Below are 12,478 nucleotides of genomic sequence, written 5' to 3'. Positions count from 1 at the left end.
CCTGGCCCTGCTCCCCAGCCCCGGGCAGGCCCTGGGACCCCTCCACCTCCGGAAAAATCCCCAGCTGGGGAACCAGAGGAAAAGGAGGCATCGTAAAGCAGGCAAGGCCCCGTGCTGCAAAGCAGAGGCAGCGGCAGGGAGCAGAACAAAGCCGGCTCGGAGCAGGCGTGACAGCGTGGCGCAGCTGGAGCAGAGGCAGCAAATTGGTCCCAGCAGGTCCCAGCTGCAGCGAGTGCCTGCGCGCCTCCCCAGCAAGGCCGAGGTGCCCGGGGAAGCTGCCGTCTTTGCACGGCCTCACAACCTACTCCGAGGATTGCACGGCTGCCAGCAGCAAGTGCTGCAGCTGCTTGGCAAGGGGGAGTTTTCTAAGCACAAGATGCGAGGAGAGCCACCACATCCTTCTCCCGGCCACGGAGCAGCTCCCCATGGAGCGTTCCCAAGCCCCAGATTTTGTTTCTGTGGCTGTTGTTGCTCTCCTGAGCACTTCCCCAGCTCACCTCCCCAGCACCCTTCAGGACATCTGGCCACCTCCGTGGGCAGCGCCAGTTGAAGGTGCTTCCTTCCCAGGAGCCGAGTTCTTGGAGTTCCCCCCTTCCTCCCTCACCCATCAGCACTCCTTCCTTCATCTGACTTCGTTACCTTTATCAAACCCCTAAATAGCCCAGGATTTGGCCACGAGTGCTGGAAGCACTCCGAGCCATCTGATCTGCATTGCTAAGCACCATCACCTCCTCCCCTTGCACTGCTCGGCTTAACCTCTGCCCTCTCACATTTGCAGATCTGTGCACAAAGCCTGATCTCACAAGGAGCCTGGAGACTCCTTCTCCCTGCAGAGGAAACAGGATTTTATGACTCTCCGTGCCCCACAATGGACAGGCTGTGGCTGTTTCAGAGCCAGGGAGCTGCAAAGTGAAGTGGGGCTGCAGTGCTGCATCCCCAGGGCTGGGTGCAAGGTGCAGATGGGACCAGATGCACAACAGGAATGTGCCGGGCAGCCAAGGTAAAACATCTCAGCACCACCGTCCTGCTGGAAAAGGGATGGATCCTGCCCTCCTGGTGTAACCACTCCAGAGGGATTTGGCCAAGAACAAGGTGACGCCAAGAAAAGCTGGGATGCAGGCACACACATGCCCGGACAGGAGTGGAAGGGATAACCTGAGCCTAGGGGGACACAAATCAAGTTTTCCTGAATGACTGCTCAGCAAGAAAACTTCCAGAAAACAGCAGATGGAGCATGAGAAAGGAAATGGGATTGTAGGGAAGACAAGGAAAGTCAGGAGGGGATGGAAACGTGGGGAGAAGAAAACAGGCGATGCCGTTGCTGGCCACTTCCACTTGTGGTTTGTAGCCTGTCCTTTTCTCTTTATTTATTTATTTTGTCTCCCTCCTGTTGGAGCAGGGCTGGGTGGTTTCCAAATGGCTTTTCAAGCTCCTGCAGGAGTTTCCATCGCCCTCAGGACCACGCAGAGCCCCGTCCTCAGCCAGAGCTGGCAGGGCCAAAAGCAGGAAGGGAAAAGTCTCCGGCTCCCAAGCCTCGTCCCCAAGTCTCGGGCAGCTTGTAAGTTCTTGAGAACTGACAAGCACCGAAGGGTAATCTAATTTGTTGCAGCTATTCAGCGCTCTCTCAGCATTTGGCTCAGGAAGCGAAAATCCATTCTGGGAAGAGCGCAGGGAGCCCACGGGGCCGCTCCCGTTGTCCCCATAACGCCACCAGCCCTGACAGCGGGTTTGCACCACGGCAGGGGTGAAGGATGGGCGCCTTTTGGGGAGGCGAGCAGGACCCTGAGCAAAACCTCCGTGTTCCCTGCTGGAAACAGGGATCATGCAGCAGCACTCCAGCAGCTCAGCCAGGAATCGGGCAGTAATTAGCTCCCGTTTGCACAGCGAGGATCTGCAGACACCAGGAAGAACGGCGTGTCTCCGCTCTCTTCCCCAGCTTTGCCAAGGAGTTTTGGGATTTTTGGCTGGAGGAGGAGACCCGTCCCCGTCTCCACCTCCTCTCCTGCACCTCCTGCAGCAGGGTTTGTGTGGGTGCCCGAGGGCTGAGGACTGTGGGGACGCAGAGGGGGCTGGCACGAGGTCTGGTTGAGGATGGGAAGTGGCAACCAGAGCACGGCTCGGTCTGTCCACGCAGAGCACGCCAGCCTGGGACCTCGCCTCATTGATGCAGTTTGTGCCAGGTACCTTTAGCAAGGTGACATGAGAGGGAACAGAGAACCAAAATGCCTCCAAAATGGCCTTTTTTTGGCCCAGATGGGGACAACCCACAGCGCTGCACCCAGCAGATGATGGTGAGGAACGTCATGGGGTGGAAAGTGGCTTTGCTGCTTGCTGCCCTGAGCCCAGGGGCTGCCTTCCACCCATCCTGCTTATGGTGAGCTCATGAAAACCAACGAGGACACCCAAGGGAGTCCAAATTTTAGACTAATGTGCAGCATAAGGGGGTTCCTTAGGGCACACCAGACCAACAGGGAGGTTTTGAAGGATGCAGGGGGTAAGATGGGCTGTCTGCAGCCCAGTGGCACCCATAGGGCTTCCCTTGGCCAAAGGTGGGATCAGCAGCTTGTACAGAAACCCGGCCTGCCTCCAAAACGGTGCTAGAAGGGGGCAGGACATCAGGACTTTGGGGGCTGCGATGGCTGAATTTTCTTCTCTCCCTCCCCCCTATCCAAGGCGCTGGCATTTTGCAGGCTGCTGCTGAGTCCTTTGGCTCCACTCCAGGAAAATCATTAAGTCGGAGCTGTCGGGATTGAAGCCTGCTCCCCGGCTCGTCCCTAACCCAGGCGGCCAGCTCGGTGTCCCACGGGACAGAGCACACAGGTCAGGGGCACAGCACACGGGAGGATCCGCCTGGCCTTGCTCCGCTTCGCTTCCTTGCACCAAGAAATTTGGAGGCTCACGCACCATGGGGCAGACTTTAAGGCTGAGTTAAGAAATATAGGGTTAGGATCAGTGCAGGGGATTTCCAGGTGAGCTCGGATCAGATGTGGCTGCCCGGGTGGTTGGTCACAGACCACGGAGCAGCAGGCTTCAGCAGGCAGGTGTCTCTGCAGCCTCTGCCCCTTCCTTGAAGCTCGGCCAGTGCCGCTCGGTGTGGTGGCCGTGTTCAGCAGAGGCAGCCATCCAAAACTCCCAGCTTGCCCGTGCAACTCAGCAAAATTCGGAAATGAGGTCTGAGCTGTCCGAAGCACCCGTCTGCTGTTCGCAACCCAGCAGAAGCAATTAGGCCTTGCAAATTGCTGGTTTATCTCGCGGAGGATCCTTCCTGCGACGCTCACCTCCTCGCTTATCGCTGAGCCCCGCCACGCATTAATTAAAGACATGCGACGGCAATAATGAGGCCGATCCCGAACTGCCACACCAGGAGCAGGTTTTACAGATATCCGGGAGCTGGGTCTGGGGCAGGATTCATGCAAGCTGCCCAAAGAGCATTGCAGAAACATGGAAAAAAAGAGGGCTGGAGGACGCCGGCAGCCGCGTGCCCTTCTCCTCTTGCGTTGGCACAGCCCCAGGACCGGTGGGGTGGCGATGGGGACATCCTCTTTGGCCACCTCAACAACCGAAGGGCCTTGCTGGTGAAAAACTGGAACCAAAATGTGCTGCCTGCTCCTCCTGAGCACACACGTGGGTGCGTTTGCTGCCAGCGCACCCCAGAGCTGCCTGTCCTGCAGGGACAAGGTGCTGCGCCGCACGGCGGTGACTTGCATATCCCGAAATGTTTTTGCTCCCCCAAAACACCAACCTAAATCCCACCGGCACCATACAGAGGGCTAGGACTTGCCAGCAGCATTGCCCGTGGAGAAGGGTGGGCTGAGGGGTGGGGAATGCGTGCCACGCCTGCAAATTGCCTGCCCCCAGCCCTGCCGAGGGTCCCCGTGCCTTGGCCATCCCCAGGCCCTGCTGAAAACCTGGAGATGTTTCTGCTGGGGCAGCCTGGCCGTTTGTTTGCCAAAAATACGCTCTGGTAAGTGCTCACACAGGGGAGAGGATACAAGGTATGGATTTTTGAGTATGCAAATCTGATCTGCAGGCACAGACACGTGATGGATGTTAGTCACTGCCTAATGCCAGGCTGCACGCAGGCAGGCACCATGGGCAGGGAGGTCTGGGGGGAGAGAGGGGTGGATGGGGGATGAGATGGGAAGGGATGAGGGATGGGAAGGGTAGAAAAGGGTAAGGAAGGGCAGGGAAGGGTAGAAAAGAGTAGGGAAGAGTAGGAAAGGGTAGGGAAGGCAAGGAAAGGCAAGGGCGCCTGCCTCCTCCTCGCTGGATGCAAACAGAGACAACTCTGGCTGAAACCCCGCTGAACGGGACTGCTCAATGGGCCCACTGGGAGAATCATCGGAAATGCAGCCTCACGTGGTGGGAATGCATTATCTGAGGCTATCAGCCCCATCCAAAACCTGGCCAGCCCTTTATCTTCACCCGCCCCAAAGGTCCTTTGCCAACAGCTCAGAGATGGGCTGGATGAGGCTGCTCCCCTCGCAGCATTAATGCGCACGGTGACGGAGCACCGACTGCCGCTTTCTGCACTCGTGGCTGGGAAATTGAGGCACTGGGGCTGCTGCAACCTGAATTTATTTTCCGGGGGGCTGAGCGGGGCTGGATGTCGCAGGAGGGATGGCAACCCCGCCACCATCGCGCCCAGCACCTTTATTGCAGCTAATGTGCTCCTCTCACAGAGCAGAGGGAAATCGGGCTAATGCTTAGCCCGTTAATCCCCCGGCGCTCTAATCCTCCTCGCAAACTCTCTGATCTCACCCCATTTCTCAGCAGGGCTCGCAGGGGTTAGGGTTAATTCCTCGGCACCCGGGATGGGTGCTGCGTGCCGGTGCTAGGGTTTTTTGGGGGCTGCATCCCTGCGAGGTGTGGGAGATGCTGAGCGGGACCCAGCAGGGCAGGGGAAGAAGCTGCCCGTTATCCTAAAAGTTGCAATTTATTGGAAAAATCTGTGTCTGTGCCAAACACTGGGCTGTTGTCGGGGTCGGGCAGCAGGATGTGCACCAGGAATCCCCAAAATGCCCAAATTGTTCAACAACTTCTCATCGTGCAAGGCAGGGCACAAAAAGGGTCCTTGGTTTATCCCAGCTGTCCGGTTTGATTGACTCGTGTCCCTGTTGCGATCGTTTTTGTGTGAATATTGGCAAATTTAGGTGCCGTGCTCGCCGCTCGCTCATTCATGAATATTCCTGATGCTGTGCTGTGCGAGAGGAGCAAGTGGAAGCTCTTCAGGGGATAATCCCGGGAAAGGAGTGACTGTTCTAGGGGAATGATCACGCATCGATTGCAACTTTTAAGGCTTTTCATTCAAAGGCCAGAGTCTGGGAGGAGAAGCCAGTATTAAGCCCCAAAATACAAACATTTTCCATTCCTTTCCTTTTCCATAAAAAAAAAAGTTAAATACTCGGATTGTATCTTAAACAACGTACTGGAGCGGCAAAAAAGTGCCACAGCCAGACCCCAAAAGCTGCCAAATCTCACCCCAGACCAGCACCAGCACCATCCTGCCCGGCTTCTACACGTTCATGCCTACGGTGACACAGATCATCCCCCTGCATCAGCGCTACCTGACTCAAGGCATTCAAAATTAATCAGGTTAATTTTAAAATCGAGGCTTTTTTAAACAGAAGGCATTTTTAGCTCCTGTCTGCTGGCTCCCGAGCCTGTAAGAATGACTTTTCTGCAATAGTCTGGGTGGGAACCTTCTTTCAAAAAACTGAAGCTGAAAATCTTGCAAAAATCACATGATCCCGCAAGCTGGAGCTTCAGGGAAGAAATGTGCTGCTACAGGAGCAGATGTCCCACAGCCACGAGGAGCCCCATGGGATGTCAGGTCTGCTCCCCCTTGGTATATCCGAATACCCCACAATTTGCTTTAACAGCCACAAGGAACCCTGAATAAACCCACACAGCATCCCCACGGTGGTGGCGTGCCCCGTTTCTGCATCCTGGAGCCAACATCCAGCGGGGCCAGGAGACCTCAGGTTTCCCCCAAAGGAGCCCAGAGACGAAGTCCCGTCCCCAGCAAGGCTCCCACCGACCCCACTGGAGCAGGATGAGGCCCTAAACCACCACCAAGCAAATAAAAGGTCCTCGCATTTTCCCTGCCCTTTGGCTCAGGTCAAGCCCTCTTGCTAACAGGAGAGGAAAATGTTCCCAACCAGCCTGAAATACCCAGATGGGGAATTTTCCGAATTGTTCCTACGGGGCAATCTGAATTAAAAAAGCAACAAGAGTTTATCTGGCTGTCATGAGTTGTCAGAGACCATGAACACAAATTTGTGAAATGATTTTAGAATTGGGCTTCAGGACTCAGCATTAGCAGCCGGGCAGAGATGGGTAAGGGGGGCAGAGTGCCCCAAGGTGGGGGTCCCACGTTGTCCCCTGAGTACCACGTGCCAGACAAAATACCACCGTGGGTCTCAGCCCGCCTGGCAATTTTTATGTCCTGTACTTTTCCCTGGGGTCAAAATCTTTCTTCTTCTGTCCTGAGCTGTACCTGAAGCTAAGCAGCATGTTCCAGTGAGATAAGTAATTAACATGAGTTCATAGCATTTATTTTTAATGAAGCCGGTCAGGAGCTTCATTTAGCATTTCGATTCGTTTCTCCACATTCGGCGCGTCCTGATGTCTCAGTCGTTGCTCTCCTGGTGTCACCGCTGCCTTGCAAGCATCCTCAGTACCAAATGCAGATGGCAGGATGCTTTACAAACGAATTGCACAGCTTTCCTTTAATTACCAAGCTCCTGGGGGGTCAATAGGACCGGCTAGGTCCGTGTCTGGGTTCTGCAGGAACCCGGAGGATGGAGGACCGGGGCACATTTGTATTTGCTTGCTGCCGCCCACTACTTGAAGCGCATCAACAATTCGCTCCCAGCAGCAAAATAAGACGAGAGCCGATACTTTTAAGGTAATTCTGACATCCACACTGTGAATAGATCGCGTGGAAATTCGCCCTCGCTAGCTGCTTCCCTGCAGCTGTAGAGAAACCTGTGACAAACCCCGGTATGGGGGGCGGTGGTCAGCCCAAAATGACCTCTGGGCTAAGGCAAGGGGGCTGTGTCCCCTCCCCGGACAGGCAGGTGACCCTGCAGCATCCCCGGGTCACCCCCCCTGAGCAGCCCTTTATGACACCTGCTTTTCCAAAATAACTCACGTTTTCATCCCATCAACCACTTGAAAACCATCCAGTTTGTGGCTCCCAGTGCTGTGAGCGGCTGGAGGGGTCACTGGTGCTGCTGCAGGGGCACTGGTGACACTGGGGGACACGGGGCACAGAGCCAGCACGGCTCCTGCCCGGCTGCTCCCACTGCACCGCTCCCCGCTCCCCACTGCTTGCAAAGCATGAAGATTTGCCAGCCCGGGCCAAGAAAACCCACTTGCCTACTCACACGGTGCTAACAATGAAAACACTAATTATATTTCACTCACCTATCAAAGGGATGATTCATGGAGGTGAGTGGGCACGCAGGATTACACAAGACGAGCGCCGAGGTGCGACCGCCCGTCCTTTCGGGGTGGCCCTCCCGAAAAGTGGTGCTGCACGGAGCCCATGGGGTGGGGTGGGCTGAGAGGAGAAGGGGCACAGCCCCAATGAACCAGGACACCTCCAGGCTGAGGATCTGCTCCCCAGGGGCTGGCAGGCAGCAGGGACCCCGGAGAGGGGCCGCTCCCGGTCCTGGATGCCAAACGCTCAGCTGGGATGGGCACGGAGGGGACAATGGCTTTGTCAGGGCTGGAATGGGTGAAAGCAGGTTTGGGGCTTCCTCCTCACCCTCAGCCCCATCTCTTCCACTCCCCCACCACTGTTTCAGCAGCTAAACCCACACCCAACGCACGGCCCAAGGCTTTCTCAGGGATTTCTGTTTCAAGCCTGTGGTCAAGAACCAAACCGTGCCTTCAAGGTCCCTCTTTCTTCCCCCAGGATAAAATCACGGAGTGTTTCCAAAGTGCCATGGAGTTACAGAAAGGTATCACGAGGCCAGAACCAGCCGAGATGTCTCCTGAGAGAGCCTCCAACAGGAGGCCTCCACACCTTGGCTCCAGAGAGCTTCCCCACCACCAGCTCCATCGCTGCTCATCCCGCTCCCTGTCGCCCGAATCAAGGGACCCATGCAGCTGCCGACCTGTGGCCAGGCTGAATCCAGCCCACCAAACGAGCCTTGCAGCTCCAGCACCCGACCGAGGCAATCCTCAGAAGCCTGTTTTATGTAATACCAGCCTGTTGCTGGATGGGGCAGGAGGCGTTGGGCATTTTTGGCAGAAGAATGAGGCTGCATGGATGGGACGGGACGGCGCACGCCTGTGCCACAGGTGCACGGACATAGGTCGGGCATGCAGCGATGCCATGGAGATTTGGCACGGAGCTGGCTCCCTAAAAGAGCAGAGGGGCTTTATTTATGCCTGGTACATTATGTTCATAAGCAACCACAAGGCTGGGGGCAGGCGGATGGCGGGCAGGGGTCCGAGAGCCCCCGGCGGTGCGCTTTGGGCAGAGCACGTGCGCGCACGGAGGGGCGAAGCGGCGTCGCGGCGTGGGGAGGAGAGGCGTGCGTGCACGGCGATGAGTGTGTTGGCGTGGGAGGTGTGAGCTCGGCAAGCTGCACGCGGGGGCAGCGTGCGTGCGGGCGCCAGCACCCGGCATGGGGGGGCGGCGCCTGGGGCTGCCAGAGGAGCCTGGGTGGTGGTGGGTGGCCAGGGGGGACACCGCTTGCCATAGCCAAGCCAAACGCGTCGACGTGTGTGCATGGGGCACGCCAAATATTGTTTCCCCAACAGCACTGGCAATGGCTGGTGGAGTTTCGGGATTGGCCCTTACCCACTATCATGCAGGAAATGGTAAAATTGGAGTGAAAAAACACAAATTCCACGGCATCTTGCTTCCTAAGCCGTGCTGCGCATTTCGGGACCCATCCCCTAGCCCTGGTGGATGTGCTAAAAAAAAATAAAAATGCAAGGGATGAATATTTATCTGTGGGTGGCAAGTGACAGATGCTGGGGCGAGGATTCTAGGATGCTTCAGTTTGATGGAGGTAATAACTCGAGCAGATTAATGAGAAACATCCTTCCCAATAGTTGCCTCCTCTGTGCAATCCCTATGCAGTTGCCCTGGCTGCACACATCGGCTTCTTGTACCCAAACGCACAAAGTTCTTTACGGTTCGGTGTCCAAAAGGCTGGAGATTTCCACCCAAAATTGGGGAAAGCTCCCTGGCTACTTGCATCCGAGTTCATGAAAGTGCATCCTCGGCCGGGCTCCGCTGCGCCGCGGTGGCTGCTGGCACAAAAGTGGGGACCGCGGGCATCGGGGCGAGCAGGAGCCCAGCCGGGGTGTGCAGCATCCATCCCTGGTGCCAGCAGCCTGGGCACAAGCACCACGGCTCCAAATTGCCCCAGCACCACCATCCCCTCATCCTAGACTGCTTTGCAGAGTCCTCAGGGGACAGCATTTTGCTACAGACCTCTTCTCCTGCAGATCTTACACCTCCTCCTAAAATGACAGGCGTGCACTAGACATTTTCTGTCCCAACCGCGGAGAAGCCAGCCTGGCCTGACAAGATGGAAGAAGCTCTTAGCTTCTGGTAGCTTCTCAGAAACCAGGAACGGCTCGTTCACCCCACGCTGGGGATGCTCCCCAGGCTTCCCAAAGCGCTGCCGTGCTGCGGCGGACGAGGAGCAAGCAGGGCTGAGCCCTGGGTGGGGACAAGAGCGCGCGTGGGGACATGGGGACGGGGCCAGCCCCGCGACAGCCAGCCCTCGGAGACCTGTGGTTCGTGCAGCTCCTGCCCGCCTTCCTGCAAATGTCCCCGGCAGGGGCTGGGTGCCGGCGGGGGCGCAGCGAGGCGGCACGCGAGTTCAGGGCACGCAGAAAATCCCCCACATCCCCTCCTGACCCTGCCGAAGGCAAGAGACCGTGACTGTGCTCCCAGCGAGCTTTCTTCCCAGCCGAAGGGCTGCCAGGATTTCGAGATGACTCGCAAAGACAAACCCACCGGCTTCCAGCTAAACCCCCAGCGTTATTCCAGGCGTCTGAAACAAAAGGTTGCGGCTCTGTTGCAGCCACCGGTATGAAATTATCTTTAAAAATAAAGAGCTCGTTCCCCCTTTCCCTCAGGGAGCAGAAAAGGGCAGCTGCAGGTGCCATTTAATCTCGCCTCCCTGTACCAGCACCGAGCAGCACACTGGGGTTTTCTAGAGAAAGCTCTTGCAGCACCTTTCAGGAAGGCTGCGATGGAGCTCAGCAACACTGCAATTTCCTGAACGTGGCCCTCCTGGAAAACGATAACGCCTTAAAAACAAATAAAAAAAAAAGGAGCCAGCTTTAGATGAACACACTCACCCAAAAAACGGGGCAGCACTGCTGAGAGCCCCCGGCTGCCGGCAGGTAGGCCCAGCTCGTATTATGGAGGCAGTTCAGATGGAAGTAGCCACAAAACATCAGGGAGGATGATACAGCCACTTACGGCACAGCACCAGCTGGTTTTCCTAGTTTGGCCTTAAAGCTTGTTAGGCCAGCAATTTTTGATCACTCCAATTGGGTTTTCATGTTTTTCCTTTAATCCTCGCTTCCCCTCCACGTCTCGTTAAGCCGTGTTGACGGCAGAGAATAGCTTTTGTGATCCCTCTGAGCCCCTACGCTAAGCATTAAGCCGTAAACTAGGAATGTAAGACTCTTGTCTGAATTAAAGTCTTTTGCCTGGTATGATTTATTAAGTTGGGGGGCTGCGTTTGGAGGGGCTGCAAGGCAGGGGGTGCACGCAACGACCTCGACCCCTCGCCAAAAGCATTTGCAGCAAAGGAGCTGCTCCCCCTGCTCGCTCCAGTCCCCTCTGGTTTGCTCCATCCACTCCATGCCAATCCTACAGGTTACAGTGGTGCAGTCATCACTGCGAATCCCATGTGCAACTTGGGTCGTCTCCCAGCAGCTTGGCCCACCCCATCCTCCCACCCCATGGGCGAGGGCTGGGCATCCCCCGTGCCCCAAGGCCAGCACCCCAAAAAAGCCTCGCCAGCGTCAGAGGAGAGGGCCTGGTGCTCGGAGGACATTTGGGGCTACCTGTGGCAAAGAGGTGCCACATGGGGCTGGTTCCTCATCTCCCATGGGGTGCGAGCATCCGAGCACCCCTGGCTCCAGGAGGGCAGGCTGCAAACTCCCAGGGGCCGGTACCCACACACCGCATCCCGCCCCGGCTCGGAAGGGACCAATGCATCACCTACCTCCATCCGAGTAGGTCTCTGTCCCGTAGCCATCCTGTAATCCATTGCTCCAGGTGCCTTCGTACTTGGCCCCGTTTCCAGTGCATTCTCGGACCCCGTACCGTCCCTTAAATCCATGGGTCCACTCGCCTTTGTACACCCACTTCCCCTTGCTCTCCATGCCAATGCCATGGCGCTTGCCCTGCGCCCAGGTGCCCTGGTAAGTGTTGCCGCTGGGCCAAGTGTAGACCCCCAGCACCTCAAAGCCGTGACTCCAGGAGCCCGAATATTCACCTTGACCCTTCGGGCCGGTACAGATTCCGTGGCCATGAGCCTTTCCGTCCTCCCAGCCTCCACAGTACGACCCTCCATCGTCAAAATTAAACCTTCCCCCACTGGACATGCATGTAATTCGGTTTGCAAATCCCCCAAAAGGTGAAAAAAAAAAAAAAAAGAATGCAGGAAATAAAACGGGAACGATGACTTGGAAAAAAAAAAATAAAAAATATTCAAATCAGATCAGATCAGATCGAAATCATGCACCAGATCCAGGCAGCTGCTTAAGCCAGTTTCTTGTGATTATTCATTCTCTGGGAGTATGTTCGGGATCAGTTCTCTCTTCCCCTGCTGTGGAAACAGGATCATTAAAAAAAAAAAAAAAAATAGCAGCAAGAACAGCAGCAGCTATTGGGTTTTGGTGCAAACGACTCCACCTAAAAACCATCCACGGCAGGGAACGGGGGTGGGGGCAGGAAAAAAAAAATAAAAAAAGGGGGGGGGGGGAAGGAAAAAAAAATATATATATGTATAAAAAAAAAAAAAGAGGCCAAATGCCAAGAGAGCGAATTGATGCCCCGGCCGGCTGCGGAGCCCGGCGCCCCCCGCGGGGCAGGGCCGCCCCCCCCCCGGGACCCCCTCGCCCCCCGGCCCGGCCTGGGGGGGCCCCGCGGGCGGCTGGCAGCGGCACTGCGGGGGTGGCGACCGCAGCCCCCCGCCCCTAAAAGCCCGGCGCCTCCTGCGCTCCCCGGCAAACCTGGCTGCGGCTGCTGCTGCTGCTGCTACTGCTGCTGCTGCTATTGCTGCTGCTGCTGCTACTGCTGCTACTGCTGCTGCTATTGCTGCTATTGCTGCTGCTGCTGCTGCTGCTGCTGCTGCTGCTGCGGTGGCCGCTGGCCCAGCCCAGCCCAGCCCGCATGCCGCCCCCCCGGGGGGCTTGGGGTGGAAGGGGCGAGGGTCTCCGCTCGCCCCACGGCCTCCCCCTTCCTTCCTTCGCCTTCCCTTCC

General features: G+C 56.8%; 1 protein-coding gene across 1 annotated transcript in view; it reads right to left on the bottom strand.

Annotated features, from left to right (window-relative positions):
• Window positions 1-11,840, bottom strand: part of JPH3 (junctophilin 3) — a 46,768-nt gene extending 34,928 nt beyond the window's left edge. Inside the window, exon 1 of the mRNA XM_032195539.1 lies at window positions 11,217-11,840. Coding sequence (XP_032051430.1) covers window positions 11,217-11,598 — 382 coding nt within the window. The 5' untranslated portion in view covers window positions 11,599-11,840. The remainder of the gene's footprint in view (window positions 1-11,216) is intronic.
• Window positions 11,841-12,478: the final 638 nt, after the last annotated feature.

This window comes from Aythya fuligula, chromosome 12, assembly GCF_009819795.1.
Source record: "Aythya fuligula isolate bAytFul2 chromosome 12, bAytFul2.pri, whole genome shotgun sequence".
NCBI classification, from domain to species: domain Eukaryota; kingdom Metazoa; phylum Chordata; class Aves; order Anseriformes; family Anatidae; genus Aythya; species Aythya fuligula.
This window is presented reverse-complemented; position numbering and strand designations above follow the sequence as displayed.